The following is a 20,408-nucleotide window of genomic DNA, read 5'->3' on the forward strand; positions in this document are numbered from 1 at the left end:
TGGTGGTGTGCTTCCCATCGTCATTTCCGCGTGTCTGTGTTTGATTTTCTTATTATTATATATTAAAAATTTGAGACGGCATTTTCTATATTTCACGATCGTTATTGTACTAGCTCGTATCCGCTTAGAATTATCTTCTAGTACTGGACTATTCCCAGGAACTGGGTTTCTTCCTGTTTATATTGTATTCTGCTGAAGTATTTCTTGTAATTTTTGATTGTAACTGTTATTTTATTTTATTCGTTATTTTCAAACCAAGCCAAGAGTTTGTTTGTTGCTATAGATGGGGGTGCCGAGTAACTATTATAGTATATATTGTTGTTCGTTGTTTCAATCTTTTGCTCGATATCTCCTTCAGTAGACGATAGGAATGCAACTTGAAAATTGCAAATCCGAACCGGGCTTGAATGTCAGAATCCATAATCGTTTTTTGATTTCGAAAAGTCCGTTAATGTAGCACCAATTGCAAAAGTCTCTGATTTGTAGCTAGATTCAGTGTGTTCAATGAGGTTTTAAATTCCGCGTCGCCTTCTACCTCAACAATATGAGATCGTGGTGTATAATTCCCTATTGGTTTTCCAATGAAGCTTGTAGTTGCCGCGATCTATCCATGAAACATATTCATTCCAGAATATAAGTGTTTTTATTCCAAAAATTCACTGCTAGCGGGTACCTAATACTGTCTCCAGCACATCTGGTTGTCCAGCATCTTTTAGCCGATTGGCTCCACATCATCCACTGTATAATTAGAATATATATTATATATATATATTAGATTAGAGTAATATTCGTAACTATTGAGATAGGACCAGCGAGTTTCAAAGTACCTTAATTAAACAACAAATAATAAATTGCCTGTAACAATGCTGTTAGGGAGTTTCTGTTACTCCATATGACCTATTCGTAATTACCGTAATTAGGCCATATAATTATGCTGTTAGGCGCGGCGGTCGTTAGGAATACGCTCGCCACCGCACCTCTGATTACTCTGCGTGGGTTCGCAGGTTCGAATCCCATGCAGGGATGGTTATGTGCGAGAGAATTGCTGGACTCCTCGTCGCCGTAGGGTGGTCGCCAAAATATTGCAATGGTGAAATATATATATTGGGTTGTCAGCACATCTGCTACGGCTACGAAAATAAGTCTGGGCCTTATTTCAAGTTTCTGTCGAAAAATAACACTGGGGCTTATTTTCGGGGATGTCTTATATTTTCATTTAACAAAAACAAAATTACAAAGTACAGAATTACGAGATTTTCAAATGAACAAACTATGAAAACCAATATCCATTTACTTATAAATAACACGTTTTTAGTCAAAATAACTGCAAAACATAGATTATCGATCATTTAGAACGTGTAGGAAAGATTTTTTGCTATCGACCAGGTCAAAAAAAAATTCGCGGTATTGACTAGGTCTTATTTTAAGAGGAGAGCTTATATTAAAATCATTTTTAAATTCAGGCTTGGTCATATTTTCAGAGTAGGTCTAATTTTTGGGGAAACACGATAGATAAAGTATCAACAAGTGAACAATACTCAAATATATGAACACGAAAGCCCAAAAACGAATCGCAGTGCCTGTACCTCGGAATCCGTTACCGTGATCTTTCGAGTGCCCGATTAAATAAAAATCGCAAATCATACCAACCGTGAAAGCAATCGGCGAGGCCTTACTTAGTACTGTTTTTTTTTTTGAAAAGATGGTCTGGCGTGACAGCGCGATATTCACGAAATAGCAAAATTTTGGGTAATAATTCGAGCTCCACAGGACTCATAGAAAATTTGAAAAATAAAATAAAAGCGATAGCCTTCTTGCGACTAGTTCTTCAAGTGTTAATAATTTAAAATCGATTGGCCCATTAATTTTGAAGAAAGGTTTTTTTTTATAACAACAACAACAAGGCCCCAAACAAAACATGTGGTCACAACTGCGTGGGTGTGAGATGCGCGTTTCATATTGTCACGTGACCCAAGCTCCTTTTCGTGGCAAGTTGCGTTTGCATGTTATTGTCGTTATATTTTGTCAAATAATTCGAATGGTGAGAAATTGATGTTATTTTGAATTACTAAGAAACTCTGTACTGCAGCCATGGCCGAGAATTTGTTTGTTAAACGAGCGAAACTGACTGATGAAAAAATAAAGATTCTTACTCAACAAGTCGAAAAGCTGAAGCAAAAAGCGAGTATGTTGTCATGGCGTAGGCCTAGTTTCATATTGTCATATGAAGTCTTTAACAGGGCTAATCAACTGCTTTTACTAAAGATTCGCATACAAAACTTTAAATTATTTGGGCCCGCTCTTTCCAGAAATTATATTTCGGCATCCTTAGTCGCGCACTTCCTGGGTCGGCTAGTGGATTGTTTATCATGGTGTTGTAGTTCTTTTCATATATATTCAAAACTATAAAAGTTATTTTATAAAAGAAAATTTTAAAATTGGGGCTGATGATCAAAAATAAAGAATCAGGTGCGGTCCAAATCAAGTACTCGGAAGGTCCGGATTCGGACCACAGTCCACCAGTTGAGTAGCTCTGGTCTATAATATCTTTATATTAGACCCATCGATGAGAGAGGTAGTCTCTGCCCAGTCTGACAATCCTATCCCCAGAACCCGGTAACCATTGTTTGAACAAAATCAGATTGCCTGCTTCAGTGCTTTTTTCACTGCTGCTGTATCACAGTATTACTATTAGGCAGTGCAGTATGGCACAGTTCTCCGATTCCAAGAATAGCCTCCACATTAAGTGCAAACCCCTCCATTTCGACCCAAATGGGCAATCAGGCACTGTACAAAAGACTTAAAAAAACGTAACCATTGGATTCGTCAAAAAACAATCCGATTTACTGAAGAAAGAAAATTTTATCTCTGCATTCGAGAGTTTATAGCAAAAAAACACAATTTTGGTCTGGTAACTTGTAATATAAAACTGACTGATTTGCAGTTGCTGTGGCCATCGAAAAAGAAGAGCAAAGATTGAAACATGAGAATGAGAGACTTAAAGAGGATGTGGAAAACCTAAAAACAAGACTAATAATAGCTGAAATAAAAAATGGAAAGATGCAGGTGACTGCTATGGAGAAATTAGACATACCAAATCAAACGTTTACAAATTTGTACTTTTTTCCACTCAACATTATGATCAATTTATTCTGGCCACCATGCCTCAATGCTTCCTGATTTCAAATGGTCGAAAATGATTGAACCAATTTATATACAAATTTTGAACTTGTACTGAAAGCTATAGTCAAGTTAAATGCGATCTACCTACTTCCATAGAAATTCTGAAAAATTTACAATTTTTCTACTTTTTGCCTATACTGTATAACTAACTAGTTATATTTTTAAGGTTCAACTGCCTTCCAGGAAATCTACAGGCTCAAAAAAGAATGTTCCTCCTTCTGACTCATCTAAACCAGCCCAGGCCAAGAGCAATGTTGATCCAGATGCAAAGAAACAAAAATCAGAAAGTAAATTAAATGCTTTTTGTTTATGATATAAACATCGACTTTTGTGTGCGTACTGTACCCTATATTATCATTCATTGCGAATGAACTGGGTCTTTGATCTCAGATTTCAATGCTTCTTTTTGAAATCAGGTTTGATATTTACCAAAAAGGGCTGCAGTGCAAACTCAAAATATTATTTATATGTTGATATGTAAATACCTACTATTTTTGGACAACAGGAATCTTTCTGGTTCAGCATTGCCCACCCCAATTTTTACACCCTTAACCTAATCCTCCCGGTTTGACGCATGCGCGACGTTTCAGACGTTTTGCAATGCTGTGTGTATACCATGAGGTCTGGAATGTTTGTTATGGTCTTGCTTGAAAGGAAATCTTATTCCCCACACAACGATATGAGAATGAACCTTATATGACATTTAGAAGTGATAAAATTTCGCTTACATATCACGCGTGTACTTCCCGCTGCGATATAAAAACGTCGCACAACAAGAAAATGATTCCATAAACCTTGGCGTTAAGCGCTAACCAATAACAAAAGCTAGTATGATAAGGTCTTATTTTGAAGGTCATTTTATATGCTACATAACATAGGAGAGTGGACATCTCACAACGTCAGGAAGTTATAAAAATATCGAGTCGTTTGATCGCAGCTGCCTCACCGAAAAAAAGTTAGGCGTTTTATCTCGCAAATTCTCCTTGTCTGACGATTATAAGCTTTTATGATTCATAATAAATGTTTTATTATGACTCACAAAAGCTTTCAACGCGATAAAGCACAAACAAACAACCGATCGATCTATCAAGCTTAGCCTGGCCTGATTCGATGTGGTGACTTCTCAAACGGAAAATTTCCAAAACGCTTGAACAAAGCGCGCTATGGAAAAGCGTTTAGTACCATATGAAAGAGAAAACCAATGTGCAGTCAACTGTATAGTTACATTTCAGCTTTACAATAGCTGTAGACGTCCAACAGCTGTTAGAATGAGAGAGTGTAAATATTTTTGTTATTTTTTGACGTTACGAGAGACCTCTTGAAAGAGGTGTTTTAGTTTACGGTCCTCCAGTGACATCTAGCGTATAGTACTCTAAAATACCTTTCCAATGGTATATAATTATTGTATATTGGGTAAATTTTGGGGGTCGTATGACATTAATAAAAATGTATTCAAAATTGGGCTCGATTGGGCGTCTGAATCAGGTTAATGGAGTCATTGGACGTTAACTATGATGATATCACAGATTAAAATCCTCATACCCACTACCTTATCCATAGTGTTATAAATTAGGTAGGCAATTACCAATTCCTTCCAAACTATTGTGTGTCTAGCAATGGCTGATCAGAGAAAAGGCGCTTAAACTGGTTATATAAGTGATTTTTTAATCTTATATTATTGCTTAGAACCATCGAAAAAGAAGGCCGCGGCGCAAAAGCCAAAGGGGGAAGAAGGTCCTGTTGATGTGTCGCGACTGGATTTTAGAATTGGAAGAATAGTAAAGGCAGAAAAACATCCTGATGCCGACAGCCTTTATATAGAAGATGTTGAAACCGGGGAAGAAAAAAATAGAACTGTAATCAGCGGCCTGGTCAAATTCATTCCTATTGAAGAGGTAAATATAATACGACAAATTACATTATTCTTTTTATTCCATTTTGGAAATTATAATGCAGTATGTTACCATGGTGATCTCTGACTGTGGTAATATGACTAGGTGGGATTATTATGCAAGCTATTGCATAAAGAATTTTAAGCAAACTGAAAATGCATAAATACATTTAGTTCAATTTTTGTTTTGTTACAAGAATCTTTTGCTCAGGGATGGCTGAAAGAGATATTTCTGAATATAAATATCGAATATTTCGTAATCATGTATCTTACATAAAAGCTCAACATCTTAACTGGAGACATGGTATGAAGCAACTGTACAAGTTGAGGGATATTGTTTTTCATTTCATTCTGTTGAATAATAGATGCAAAACAGGATGGTGATACTGATGATGAATCTTAAACCAGTGAAGATGCGAGGAATCTTGTCTCAAGCTATGGTGATGTGTGCGAGTTCTCCAGACAAGATTGAAATTCTGGTTCCTCCGCCTGGGTGTGTTCCTGGGGATCGTGTCACGTTTGAAGGCCACTCGGGTAAATATACTGATATACATCTAAGGGCTCCTAAGACTGTGATTGTAACCCAGAATAGGCCGTGTGGGTGCTCCCGAAGTATGCGAACCAAGATGGCGGACATCGGAACGTAACAGGTTAGGGTTAGGCGATAATTTTTTTCCAATTTTCCTTATTTTAGTCCTATTATTAGTTCGAAGACTAGCCAAGAGCCTCCCGTAGTATTTATACCTAAAATTACGGCTTACCCTAACCTAGTACACATATTACATTCTGATGTCTGCCATCTTGGTTCGCATACTTCGGGAGCCCCCGTGGATTTATGCTCAGGCTTTGTACCAACTGCTAACTTCAAGTTTAAGGTCACTAAAATCATGGGCTTTCCAGCCTCGGCACTATAAAACATGATTTTAACCTAGATACATTGCCAGACCGAAGAGTACAAAAATACCATCTGCTCTGAGCAAGGTCATCATGCAGAGAAAACTTATGTTCTCCAGCCAAGGACCAAAAATGTATGGCATAGTGCTAATCAACATTCTTCTAACCTAATATTGAACATTCCAGGTGAACCAGACGCTCAACTAAATCCAAAGAAAAAAGTATGGGATCAAGTCCAACCAGATCTCAAAACTGACGCAAATAGAGTAGCCTGCTACAAAGGAATTCCTTTCACAGTTCCTGGAAAGGGCATCTGTACAGCACCAACTATGGCAAACAGTGCAATTAAATAAACCAACGTTAATAATACACACAATAAGTTCAACTAAAAATCCTTTGCACAAATTCGCTGCAAGTTAATAAAAACAATTGTATTAAATTTGTTTGCAAATTCGCTGCACACTAATAAAAACAATACACATCATTATAATGCTGGTGCTATTCCGACCAACATATTATTTTTTGGGGAGCAGGTGTGGGGTTGCATAGTATATAGCTCCGTGTTATAGCCATGTTCTTTCGCTGCATTCATTCTATCGACATCAACTAGTCCCATACAGAGCTTGCCTGCAAATATAAATTGAATAGATGGGATGACCCAGGGGGATCACGACCTACTCTTGGGAATAAGTAAGGTTCAGATGCATGGACACTACAGCCCAGCACAAGGGACAATTTTCACACACAGATTCGCTGAGTTAACATCGAAGAATTGGCCTTCATAAGCAAATTCACATTTAATCGTTCAAGCACATGGAAAAAAAATAGGTTTATCAACAGATGCATTATTTGAAGAAACAGGATTAATAGCTGGAAACACGCTTTGGTAGAGTTACTTTGCAACTTCATGCTTTTTTAGCATGCAAATTTGTTTGTCACACTCTTGAAGCAGGAGAAATAATTCAGTTCAAAAGAAGTTTTAAATTTTGTCAGGGCGATAGCGACTGAATCTAACCACTAAAATAAGTTTTATGGTTAGATTCATTCATCCTTTTATATTATTAATATCAGGTAAAAATCCTGGACCTGTTGAGTCAAGAGTTATTTCATTTGCATGACTTCAGTCGCTTGGAGTATTATGAATATTAACCAAAGTCAACCCATCATTAATATAAATGTGCTGTCAGTTAGAAAGTAAGTAGGAACATAATAAGGGTGGGTTGTACCTTCAACGGCATGTTTATTTTCAAAATTCCAGGATGTTTTGTCTGCAGCATGTCCAAGCAATAAACTTTCCTCAAACAAAACTGGAATTCTTCGGAATAATTTACTGTATTAAGAAATAACACATATTAATACAAGACCAGAATAATCATTGGGTCAGCAACACCTGCTTTAGTCCACAGGATTCTATTCGAAGGTGTGAGTATGCAACCAGAAAAGTTATTGTGGTACTTTGTCTTGTCAAGATCAACAGATACCCCTTGCTCTATAGGTGCCAGTAATTAATCATACACATGACGGATAGAATAACATACAAAATTAGATGGAATAAAGTGTAATGACGATCTTAAAATCCCCTAAATATGCTGTGCACCATCTTATGGCCTACGCCAGTGTTTCCCAAACTGTGTTCCACGTCTTCCGTGGAAAACAAATCAAAATGGGTCGCCATGGCAATCTAGGGAGTTCGTTAAGTTTCCAGCAATCCTTTTGGTTTTGCTATGGGCAGACAAGTAGGTCTAAAGAATAAAGGCAAATGGTCAACTCTTCTTCCGCCATCTCTGTCTGGTTTTACTTTGAAATGCTGAAAAAATTACTGATGTTCACTAAACTGCAGCTCGAGAAGTTGCAACAAGTACTTCTATCTCCCTTGGACGTAACATTAGAGGCAAACACTACGTAATGGAAAGTAAACGACATAGAAAGGTAAAATGAATTTGCTGATTCATATACACAGCATTCAAATTAAAAAACAATAAAACATTTATAATAAATGATATATGCTAAATATTCAATCATATTTTAGGTATGTTTAACACAATTCTGTTAGTTTTCGCGGCGCATTTGGCAACTCGCCACGACGAACCCATTGGAATCCGCTACATTACACCGTTTTTCTTTATCAATTTTACCTTTTTATTTTTTGATGTTCCGCGAGGCGAGATAAAAAGTGTAAGTGTTCCGTAGCCGAAAAATTTTGGGAAACGCTGGCCTACACAGATCAAAATATTCAATGGGTAGAAGCATCCTGTCTGCTTTACGCTAGGATATCATACTCATATGGCAAAAATTTTAACTAGTTTTTTAAAAACCTACCTTTGTGGATAATTTATCCAGTGACAATTTCTGACTTTTCCGTAACAGCATGGACTAATTACAAAAGATGCTTTTCTTGATATGCATGTTTGTACAACCATATCACTTGCAACACCACATGCATGAAGAGCGACTCCAATTTCAAAAGAACCCCTGAAAAGCAATTAATGCAACGAACGTATTCAGACACATTGCTATGAAAAAGGCTCTGCACAAGCGGCCACTACTGACTATAAAGCTACTATAGTTTGAAAGCAACAGTTCAGTTGCCTACCTCCATTATTGCACCCTAGGCGAGGTGGCAATCTCATAGTAGTGTAGCCCTCAAACTGTCATTAGGTTACAGAGAATAAATTCATTAACCACCAAATCAAGTCTTATAAATAGCAATTTTCAAGTCTAAATGAAGTTCCTCTGCTATATCAGCTCCTGGGAGGATTGCAATATTTCTGGTCCTTCCCTAATTTTCATACATTCAATGATGATAAAAAAATTTGGTTTTAGAAATGAAAAAAGCATCAAATGGGAAAAAAGTTTACCAAAGTCTGGTAACGAATTGAAGTCAAATTTTTTTAACGGTTGTGAACTTCCTTTGACTCCACAGTCCTGGTCCTAATCATGTGTAAGGTGATGGTGCAGAAGAAGGGCTTGAGAGGTCATGCGCCCCCCCCCCCCCTCCCAAAATTTTAAACATTTTTTCAAATGCAATTTTGAAGCATTTAGTGAGATATAAAATCTTACCATCTTTTTCAACACTATTTTGCTTTTTAAGATATTGTTAATGTTAGATATCAGTGGCTGCCTTCATCTAGTCTTGTCCGGAGCAAAATGCACGAGTAAGCATCATATTACGTCATCATACGATAAAAAATAAATCCTAGTTGGGTCCAGGCATGATAACTACCTGTACCAGACCATCGCAATTAATAGTCAAATATTACCTTACCTGAAATATTCAAGATTGCACTGATAAATTGTAATATTATTTAGTTTTAAAGCGGATATTCTAGCTCTGGCTCTGTCCAAAGATTCTTCTTTATTTTCAACCAAAATTATTTTGCAGTTTGGAAGCAAATGAGCCAATACTATTCCAACATGTCCCTGAAAAAGAGTGTGCATAAATCAGATAGCATACAAGAGCCGTGATATTTTATTTTTGTGATGGCTTAGCATTTCATATTCCACTATATTCATATTCTGTATGGAAAATCAAGAAATAAAGGCAATCTCAATAAGTGTTTGATTCTCAAATACAACTTGAGGGATATTTTGATTATGAATTGCCACAGGTCAGTGATGAGATGGAAAAATCGTAACAAGAACGCTTTTAATTCGAGAAAATAGATTATTATATACATTACAAGAACTCAAAAACCTCTTCAAAATAAGTATGAAAAATATTGTAACGATGAGGTATTATTGGACATTGATATACGAATTGAGGCAAATGAATTGCACTCAATATTTTCAGAATTTGATTAGAAATAACAACAAAAGTAAGACTTACACCGCCACTACAGAAATCCACAATCCGATCTCCTTCTTTGGCAATATTTTTAACAACATGAGCCAAGTTTTCAATCTGATGACATTTTCTCATAGCTCTTAACGATGATAGTTCACCCTGGTAATGCCAATATTTAGGTTATTGAAACGGAGACCGTCTTATTTTCGGAAAAACACAGTAGTATCTTTTATAATAATGTAAAAGTGTGTCTTCAATATTACCAGCTCTTATTCAACATGTTATACATTCGCACCTCAATTGGATGTAATTCTTTGGGAAAAGATTTCCATTCCAATAATATCTCATCTTCATTAAATTTAGAAAACTCAACTGCTATATTATATAAATTGAATTTTTGTAGCAACGCTGGTAGATCACGACGAATTGTCATTTCAATTCTTTTCTTTCTGAAATAAAGTAGAAAATAAAACAAGTGTTATTCTTAATTAAAATAGAATATCATATTAAGCTGTAGGGTTGATACTTTTTGTGGGATTTGAGGGCATATTTTGAAAATTAGGTCATGTTTAATTTGAAGGTCTATTTATAGGCCATTTAAAAACAACCCACTCATCATTGAAAAAAAATTTTGACTCATGAAGGAAATTTCGCTTACGCGAGCCCCTATTCAAACGTCTGTTGAGAATGTTTAGTCGAATTGATGTTATTTAGCTTCCATCAGGAATCTTGGCTTCGACTACCAACATTAAAAATAGAAAGTTCCAGAATTACACCCTGTTTTTATTAAATTGAAATGAGGTGGTTAAAGTAGTCTAAACTTTAGATTGATTCAGTATTTATGCCCACTTGTTTTATTCAGATACTGACACTCTGCAATCAAAAATTGCTGTGCCGAGATCTATTTCATCCAACATATTGCATTTTATATTTATATGCCAATACAGCCCAATTAGTGTTGGAAATACCAATGAAAGAGTCGATGTCTATATAATAAATCTCTAGATACATATATTATCAGTGGTGCTGCAGTTTGGGGGTAATATTTCATTGTTCAATGATCGCTTTCAACCTTTCTATCAATGCTGTTCTTGAGTGCAATCTTACTTTAATCAAAATTGCCTAAAAGCACTAAATTCCTCAGTTTAACCTTCAAGAAATATTTCAGTATTTATGCGACAACGCTATCTAGGAGAAGGTATATCAAGTGAAAAGGTGAAAAAATTCTCATTTGGATAAAATTTATGAGTTTGATGGAGAAATAAGAACTACTAAAATATGTTAACTCACCCATCTTTTTTATCCTCTGAATTTTCACCAGTTGCAAGTTCTATCACTTCAGTTCCATTTGACTCTGGATGGGAGTCGAGTTTTTCACCGCCATCATTCTCAAAATGCAGAAAACTCTCACCACATTTGAACAGAGCAGTTTTTAACCTTGGTAGTACTTTCATTCTCTTGTACCATTTTAATATTCCCGGAATTTTATCTTTTATCAAAGAAATATTTGTGGTTTTTAAGAAGTAATGAACGCATGGAAAAATGCAAATGTCTGATATTGAGAAATCGACTCCTTCAGCAAAAACATGTTCCAATTGTGGCAAGTCTTTTGTCCAAACCACTTGTTTTTCTTTCTTGGAAATTAAACTATCTTTGATTGGCTCGTTACCAATACTCTTATCCAGTTTTTGAAGCAGAACTCGTTGTCTTTTGTCCATATTATGAATAACCACAGGCTGCTTCATTAAATTTTCGAATAAAACAATGCCTTCTGGGATATCAATTTCATTGTTTCTTTTTGTGTCCGACAGAGCATTATTAACAATCAAAGGCATGTGAATTTCACACATTTTTGTTCTTGGACTAACTTCTGAACATGCTTTGAGGCAATACAGTCGATGACCAAGTAGCGATAGCAGTTTGGATTTGTTTCCCACATCTGCTGACATATTAGCCGCTCTTTTCAACACAAATCTCAAAACTGTGCAGAGGCCAGAATATATATTTGTCTAAAAATACATGAGTATATATTTATGTGCAAGTTCGCTTAAAGCAAATAACTTTATGTACTACTGGGTCAAATATACACATTTCCGGTGGCGTCTAGGCCATATTAATTTTCACCCTTAAACAATCGTCACATTCAATTTCAAATTATGACACAACAGCCATTGTTACGACACAAATATAAGATCAGATAATAATAAATCAAGAGCAATTTTTGTTTTTATGCATTAATCTGTTTGCAGGCCACGTTTGAATCGCAGGCCATGGTTTGCAGACCACTGGTCTAAAGCAGCGGTTCCCAAACTATGGGTCGCGACCCACTGTTGGGTCGCAAAAGGAATCTTAGTGGGTCGTGAAAAGATGTAAAAAGCTTTGATTAATTATACTTGTTATTAGAATCGGTATCGACTCGAATACGTAAATCTTCAAAAAAGCAAAAGAAATAAATTGAATTTAAATTCTAATCTGTGAAAGCTTCCTTTTTACGATCTTCTCAAAGGAACAAAGAATGACCATGTGGCTTTTTTACGCATAGCAGTTTTGTACTCTGTAAGCACTTCTTACCGTGTTTCCCCGAAATTTAGACAGGATTTCGATTTATTTCTTTTGAAGAAGAACACTATGTTTTTGTTTTAGAAGAGGTCTGTTGTGTTCATTTATCAAAAATAAAATTAAATTGTAGAAAATCATGAGATGGGTCGCCATAAGCTGTAGTAATAAATAGTGGGTCCCAACTCTAAAAAGTTTGGGAACCACTGGTCTAAAGTATTCCAAAGATTACAGATATATGTTATTGGACTACATATGCATAAAAGCAATATATGGGAAATTCTTCCAAAAAAGGAACGTTAAATATGTTGACATTGCAGGATATACATCTTGGATATATCCCCATGCCCCCACCCCACCCAGGGTGTAATACATTTGGTTGGCAATGTCAAAACGGAAATATGTTGTTTCGTGCAATTACTAGAAGCTCCTTACATATAGTTAGATACGAGTAGATGCTTACACAGAGCAATGCGAATAAACATCGCATAGACAAAATCATTCCTAAAAAAACATAAAAAACCTACTTGATCAGAAGAGCATACTGCAGGTAGCCTACAATCTCTAATGCAGCTTGGAATCTCGTGATCAAGTTTATTTTCAATGGAAGAAAAACAATCATCAGGCACTTGAATTCCGTTCTTTAATTGTCCTTTATTCAAGCACACTTTCGTCACCAAAACAAGACTTAGTTGAATTTTAGAACAATATGAGGATAATAAAAGAATGGATTGTGTTTCTGCCTTGAAACATTGTCCATGTTCTGTATATTCTCCATCCAAATACAGAGTATCTTCATGCGCTGTGATATTTTTAGTCATAATTTTAAAAACTGAAAATGAAAGAAATATTGGTTCAATTTTGAGGTGAAATAATGAACATCTAGAACTGTTATTTGTACAAAATATTCAAAAAAATAAATCGCATAATGTGAAGATTATTCCCCAAAAATAGATAACCAATTTGTATAAAAATTGGACACACAAATTCAATTTTATCACAATGTCTCATGGATTTCTCATTTTCATCATCAGTCTAGATAATATAGATGTCATCAGAACATGGATGTGATAGGATTTTCCTATTCACCCCGGGAGAGAGAAAAGGGGATTAGCCGGCTTGCCTACATAGCAAACCATGACCTCTCTCAGGTCTGGTTATGTTGGGTATGGGAGGATTTAGCAAGTTATTTGACGGTGAACTACCCTACAACAACAAGAACCCAACAATCCTATCCCAAATAATTATCCCACGCAGGTTCTGAACTCGAGAACCTGTGTAGGATAATCAGAGTAACGCTCGACACGATGCGCTAAGCCACACTCACGAACAGGAAATAAAAATCTGGTAAACATAGACTTGTGAAATAACTTTTGTCCGCCTTTTATGCTTTATACACCCAACCGGCAGTTTTACAATATCTGAAGAAGATTCAACATTTAAGAGATAAATACAAATAAAGAAATACAAACGGTAGCAAATCTTAGTTGTTATCCTTTCAATTAGGGATGGGCAATGTAGAATAATTTACTATTCTAGAATATTCTAGAATAGTTAAATCGAATCCAGAATACCGAATCCTATTCTATTTTCATACTTATTCAAATAGTGGGAATTTCCACATTGCTGGATTTAGATGTTGTAAAATTGCAAATGTATTACTTACTATGAATGTATTATTTATTTGGAAATGTCCTGAACATTGGATTTCATTTGATACTAAACAGGCATTTCCCAGGACAATAAAATTGGGGAATATTACAATCTTTTTTGCCTCCAATTGTTCCAAATGTATGTAATCCCTAAATACTAATAAATACTGATATCCTAAATTAAGACACGCTTTACACACTTTAATAGTAAGCGGTTAAATACGAAAATAGACATGAAACGGCGTTAAATCAGTGTTAATGTAAGTCTGCCGAGTGTACTGAAACACACCCGCTGAGAATTAATTAGATGCAGTACCAGCGTGTGGCCACTGCAACCTATGCGCCGTTGTAAAATATTAAATTTAACCACTATCAATTAAAATCAACTTTTATTCTGTGCGAGCAAGACACGTAAAACCAAGTTCCCGTAAACGCGATTTCGTACTTAGTTATTAGGTAATAACATCTAAAGACTAATCCATTTTCTATGATTATCGTTACGTATCATTATCTACCCAGACTTGGCCCTACTCAAATTCAATACGTCACTAGCTTCGCCAGATGCGGCAACTTTTTTTTTTAATTTATCGGCGACAGAAATATTACAGACACTCGATCAAGCGTGCGTCTATCTTGAACGATAAAAACGTTATCATATCATTATCTACACAGGCTTAGTCCTACTCAAATTCAATATGTCACTATCTTCGCCAGACGCGGCAACTTTTTTTAAAGTTTATCAGCGACTAAAATACTACAGACACTCGATCAAACGTGCGTCTATCTTGAACGACAGAAACGGACTGGGAAATATGTAATCTTTTGAGAGTGAAATTTAAATGTGACAGATGTTCGCGTTTTGCGATATAACTTTGTATTTCGGAAAATGGTATGATAAAATTATTCGTAACTGATATTTGATCTAAATCAATCGCAAGTAATGTTATAACATTTAATGCCTGGCTTTTGGTTTACGTGCATCATTTTTTGGGAAAACTCGTAGGTCGCGAAAAATCAATTTAAAATGAAGTAAGGCACGTCTGTAAACAATTAAAGATTGTTGCATTCAGATTATCGGAATATCACCAGTAAGTCGGCACAAATAATTATTATTATTATACGCTAGCTAGATAGCGAAGCGGGAAAACGCAAAAATGGTGCAATAACGAGTCTTCGCCGTGAGGTTATATTGCCGACATCTTGTCCTGAATATGCCGATTGAAATTACAGTGTCTGATGTTTACCGATTTACGGGTTCTTTGCGAGCAGACACAAGTTTAATTAAACGAGAGAGATTTCCACGCGAATAAAACGCTCGTCTATAATTGATAAATTAGAAACCCGAAATACAAAAATTGACGCATGGCGCCGGAGAGGCGGAAACCGAATCCTGTTATCGAATCCCGTTGGATTCGAATACTTTGGGATTCGAATCCTCCGGATTCGGTATTCTATATTGCCCATCCCTACTTTCAATGACACCTACAATCTCACGATATGTTTGTTACACTGATAATGGTCTCGCATTTACCACATTTTACAAAATGTTGCAATAGGAGAAATATTTGAGACATATTATTAAAATAAGAATAAGTCTCCGAATATTAACCTATAAATAGTCTTGTTGTCATATTCCAAAAACTTAATGTGCAAAGTGAGTGACATAGATAATTTAACATTCATTGTACAAGATAAATTTTATGGGCATACACACAATTTTTTCATGAACTCCAAACAATCGATGACAAATACAGTTACAGTATTGGCGCTCCAGAAGTACAAATATGGAGGTGACTAATTTTGTTCGCCTATTTTACATCAAGTTGTGTAAAGAGACTGAAACCTATGGGCAGGGGGTACATTCACTTAGCTAACACAGACAGACAATCCCCGAACTCGTAATAGAACTAAAATAATGAAAATCGGAATAAAATTATTGCCTAACCTGGTACACATACTACGGGAGTACCCCTATACCCACATGTCATTGCTAGGGTCACTTAGAACACCAGAAGTTTTAAAATTGTCTTCACTTCTGTACACTGGCATATTTCGTCGCGATCTTCTTCCTTGACTTATCCAGAACCATACCATGCACTAATTCCTTTTTGGTCCATGCTTGATCGAGTGAATTCCTATTAAAACCAATTTACATTTGTGAGAAGGTCGAAGGTCACGTATCATCTTCAGTATCGACTTCGGAATCAGATTCATCTTCAGATTCTGATGACTCAACAGTTGGAACAGTCATGTCCTTGTCAAGATCCGACATAAAAGAAAATTTATCACCACTGACACCTGATTTCACAAGTTTTTTTGATTTCAGGCTTTTCTGGGGTTTCGCTGTTCCGTCTACTGATGTGTTCTGCAAGTGGTCGACTGTCCAAAATCTGAAAAAAAAAGGATAAAAGTCACGCATCCTGTTTACTGCTTTGGTAACAGCCTGTACAAAATATAAGCTGTTGGGTTATTAATATGCGTGGAGCTTAGAGACTTATAAAAATCACTTCTTTATTATAATAAGACAAACAAACCACTTTGATCAAATTATACTGTAATCGATCGATGAATACTCAATTCCCAGCATAGAGACCGTAACTTACTTGATTGTGGAATCATTTGCAGAACTTGCTATAAATTTCTTGTCGTAAGAAACTGTTATCTTATTGACCGGCATATCATGATGTTCCCCGACAACTCCAAGAAATCTATTTGGTAACAGGTGAACAGCTCTAAAAAAAATACAGCACATTTGTAAAAACAGCAACTGGATGAACTATGCAGAAAAAGTAAAACCAGTCATTCTTGAAGTATCTTTGTGTCTTAACGGCTGATTGGTCAGGGCCTTGTTTGAAGAAAAGTTACAACTTACAAGTCACTTTATAATTTGGGTAAACTACTCTCTGCCCTGACTCACTCACAAAAAAATTTCTAATGCAAAAATGCAACCATCTACACACATGTGATTCAGGTCGACATGTACATGCATCTTGTTTTCAAATTTGCTATCTTTATTGTTTATATATGCGTTAACGAGACAAATGAACACACGAACATATTTCGTACCCGAAAACCTTTACTCTACTTTTTGTTGATGAAATACTTTTTAAGACACATAATAGTATTTAAAAACAAAAAGGAAAGACTATGACAAAATCTACCGTATCATTCCATCCATAGAGCCGGTGCAGATGACATTTTCGTCGATAGTTGTAAGACATTCAACAGCAGTGGGGTGACCAGGAAATCTATCTGATGGAGCAGCAAATTCATTCCAGTTGAAAAACAACAGAAGTCCCTCACTTGTTCCTACGATTACTTTCTTGTTATCCTGTGAAAGTAACATGACAAGAATATAACGTTAAAATATATCATTCATTAGATATAGGATATATCCTTGACGAACATGTTTATACTCTATTATACACTCACTCATACACTTTTCATGCCGGGGAAAGGATGGCTTTTGTCGAATTACCAGTCCACGTCAGAATTAAGAATAGACAACTAATTATTAGTTTCAGTTCAGTTGAAAATGGGGAAAGATAATAATTATTAAAATATTATTTAGTGGTTGCCAGCAAGTAGAGAGTTGAACTGTGACTGTGCTGTGATCGCTTGTTATTAAATATCAGGTTCAAAGCCCACAACAGACGAAGTAAATTGGGTAGACAACACAAAAACCGGAATATTCCCGGCTTTCCAAATGAAATACATAAAAAAGTCATTTAAGAAAGTCATTTGAGAACCCATTAACACTTACTTTAATAACTCCAACACAAGACATATCGTATTCTGTATTTTCCGATTGCACAATAAATTTTCTTCTTTTAATATTGAATGTTGACATGGTACCATCACCGCTGGTTGCAAACAGAAATTTTCCATGTTTATCGACAGCAATGCAACTTATAAAATCGTGGCATCTGTCTTCTTCAATGATAGGATCGCTACCTTTTCTTATGTCCCAGACCTAGAGATATTTGAAGACGGTTAGTCACAGAATAAGAGCCAAATTTGAGAAACGCTGCTACAGAAACTTAAATCTAAATGTATGGATGATAAAAATATATTCAAAGAGAGAAGTGAATATCTGTTATAATGTTTTCTGTTAATCTGATAGATTTTCAAAACCGATAAACACACAAGCATACCTTGAGTGTGCCGTCATCATCGCCACTGGCAACTAAATTATGATTGATGACTGAGATGCAATACGAAGGACTAAAAACAAAAAGATTTCTAGATATAACAGTTGAATAGTTTTGAATACAGAGGGCACTACAATATTGTATATTAAACTGAAGGCCCTTTCTCCTTGTCTGCTTTCTACTTCAGATTCCTATGTGGACATTTCTGCAAGTATACTTGAATGAGATAGTATTAGAGTAGACATGAATAGCAATATTGGATACTGAATAGCAGGGGGCCATTAAGTGTTGATGGTTTTTGTAAGTGCGGCAAAGATCATAAAAGTTTGAGAATCACTGGTAAAGGAATCTAGCAAACAACATAACTTCAGTGATTTAATACAAACTGACCTTTCCTCTTTCATAAGAACTTGTGAACATTTTTCAACTTCAATATCGAACAACCTCAAACTACCAGCTTTACTTGATACAAATATTCCTAAAGAAAAAACAAGCATGTTATATTACTATATATCAATGTTCTGTGCAATAGCTAAATCCTAAGTCAATCTTATCAGTTACAAAATAGGTTTATCGAATATATCTGATCGAAACTGCAAAATATTACGCGAACAAAAAACTTAGTATAATAGACATTGCATCAAACAAAAACGTTTTTGCTCATAATACTAGATTATCCTATAGCTTTTATTCTGCTAAGCATTAAAAAAATGTTCGCATCTAACCTATAATTAGCCTTAGTGGGATCGAATCCTGTGAGGGTTAATCATGTTCGGGAAGATTGCTGGACTCTTCACAGTTGCAGGGTTAGGTTATGGCATCCTCCACCATTAGGCACAAGTATAAGAAGCATTTACCTAGTTAACTATTCTCATACATTACCAGGACTGGTAACCAAGCGAGGAATGGGCTGTGGTTAGCCATATTATAGCGCCCTATCATATCTCAAATAGGGCAAAAGAATATTGACCACATCCTAAAAAAATTCCGTACAAAAACAAATTTGTTGCGATATAGAATTGATCATACCGGAAGCATCTTTTGAATAAGTTAGAGATCTCAATGGTTTCTTGCTCAATCTTTTCCTGAGAAGATTTTCACAGTCCTTACCAGGTTCATATTTGTATCTGTAAAAGACAGAAAATATTTTAAATCAAAGTGAAATATAAATTGTTCAAATTGAATTTGGAATCAAAAATGGTGATTAGATTGATTTAACATGATGTTAAATCATACACAAAGACTTTAAGGCACTGTTTAATTGGGTTTTCAAGTTTTATTGAGAATTATGCATCCAGCTGTAAAATGTTGTCTTAAAATATCGCACATATGAAATGAGCGTGTGACATAATTTGGATTCCAAATATCCTGATTAAAATGAAGTCGAATAAAGTAAAAGTATTTGTTGAATATATCCTAAATATCATTGAATAGAACTTATAGAAAATATATTGTCTATTACTATGAAAAGTATCAGAAATGTCATATAATCAATTGTAACAGGTTACCGACGGATTTTGGCAACACCAGCCTGAATCATAGGCTATAAATCATTATACATGCCTTAGAAATTTTTGTTTGGCAATTCTAGTGGCTCCAGCTCCTAACCCTCTAATTAATTTTCTACTTTTATACAAATTATAAAAATCGATCCTCTCCAGTTTCCTATTTCATTCCAAATTTAATTTTAAAATTTGACACACTTATATCACAGTATCAAATCTCGCTTCTGCGAAACTGCATTCGGTTTTGCATTGTGGTCTTACATCTTGATGATAACAAGGTCGAGTCAGCCACACTACATGGATAACTTATAAATAGAATTTAGCATATTAGTCGACCTTTCAACTCTTGTATCAGGAGTCTTTTTACCTTGAGTTCTTTTTCATATGATATATTTATATGCCTTTTCACTTATTAACAAGACTCTACACAATAGATGAAGAGTTACGGTAATTTGGAAGAACCAAAATCTTTACGTCTCGGCGTTATTACACCCCGGGGCCGGGAAAGGTAGTGGGTTTTGAACCCAAGATATAAACTGCAATACCATCCTAGTCAGGTCGAACACTTTAACCACTTGAACTTGAATAAAAACACTAAAATCCTTACATTCCAAGGTATCCATCCATATCAGCTGTAGTAATATTACATGTAGTTGGATGGAAAGCAAAATCAGTAAAATCTGTTAGTCCTCGAACCCATTTAGGACGCGATGGAATTACTTCTTCCTCCTCTTCCTCCCCACTCTCATCACTCGAATCACTCATTTTGTTTCTTTTAATTAATTTTATTAC

The 20,408-nt window shown here is 35.6% G+C and overlaps 3 protein-coding genes across 3 annotated transcripts; 1 reads left to right on the plus strand and 2 right to left on the minus strand.

The window, feature by feature from the left end:
- Positions 1 to 1,937: 1,937 nt before the first annotated feature.
- On the plus strand, positions 1,938 to 6,450 carry LOC120340544 (aminoacyl tRNA synthase complex-interacting multifunctional protein 1-like). The gene is made up of 6 exons (XM_039408828.2): positions 1,938 to 2,185; positions 2,945 to 3,066; positions 3,350 to 3,470; positions 4,870 to 5,078; positions 5,440 to 5,608; positions 6,155 to 6,450. The coding sequence occupies exons 1-6, from the start codon at positions 2,092 to 2,094 to the stop codon at positions 6,319 to 6,321; spliced, it is 882 nt and encodes a 293-aa protein (XP_039264762.2). The 5' UTR covers positions 1,938 to 2,091; the 3' UTR covers positions 6,322 to 6,450.
- On the minus strand, positions 6,385 to 13,256 carry LOC120340524 (glutathione S-transferase C-terminal domain-containing protein-like). Its single transcript, XM_039408799.2, has 8 exons — positions 12,836 to 13,256; positions 11,043 to 11,761; positions 10,048 to 10,201; positions 9,795 to 9,911; positions 9,234 to 9,388; positions 8,288 to 8,440; positions 7,195 to 7,298; positions 6,385 to 6,595 (listed from the first exon to the last, which is right to left on the minus strand). Exons 1-8 carry the CDS (start codon positions 13,127 to 13,129, stop codon positions 6,453 to 6,455), a joined length of 1,839 nt encoding a protein of 612 aa, XP_039264733.2. The 5' UTR covers positions 13,130 to 13,256; the 3' UTR covers positions 6,385 to 6,452.
- A 2,256-nt stretch (positions 13,257 to 15,512) lies between these two features.
- LOC120340542 (WD repeat-containing protein 55-like) lies at positions 15,513 to 20,381 on the minus strand. The gene is made up of 8 exons (XM_039408826.2): positions 20,224 to 20,381; positions 19,141 to 19,238; positions 18,502 to 18,589; positions 18,115 to 18,184; positions 17,724 to 17,933; positions 17,122 to 17,291; positions 16,564 to 16,692; positions 15,513 to 16,350 (listed from the first exon to the last, which is right to left on the minus strand). The coding sequence occupies exons 1-8, from the start codon at positions 20,379 to 20,381 to the stop codon at positions 16,134 to 16,136; spliced, it is 1,140 nt and encodes a 379-aa protein (XP_039264760.1). The 3' UTR covers positions 15,513 to 16,133.
- Positions 20,382 to 20,408: the final 27 nt, after the last annotated feature.

Source organism: Styela clava, chromosome 14 (genome assembly GCF_964204865.1).
Source record: "Styela clava chromosome 14, kaStyClav1.hap1.2, whole genome shotgun sequence".
In the NCBI taxonomy this organism is placed as follows: domain Eukaryota; kingdom Metazoa; phylum Chordata; class Ascidiacea; order Stolidobranchia; family Styelidae; genus Styela; species Styela clava.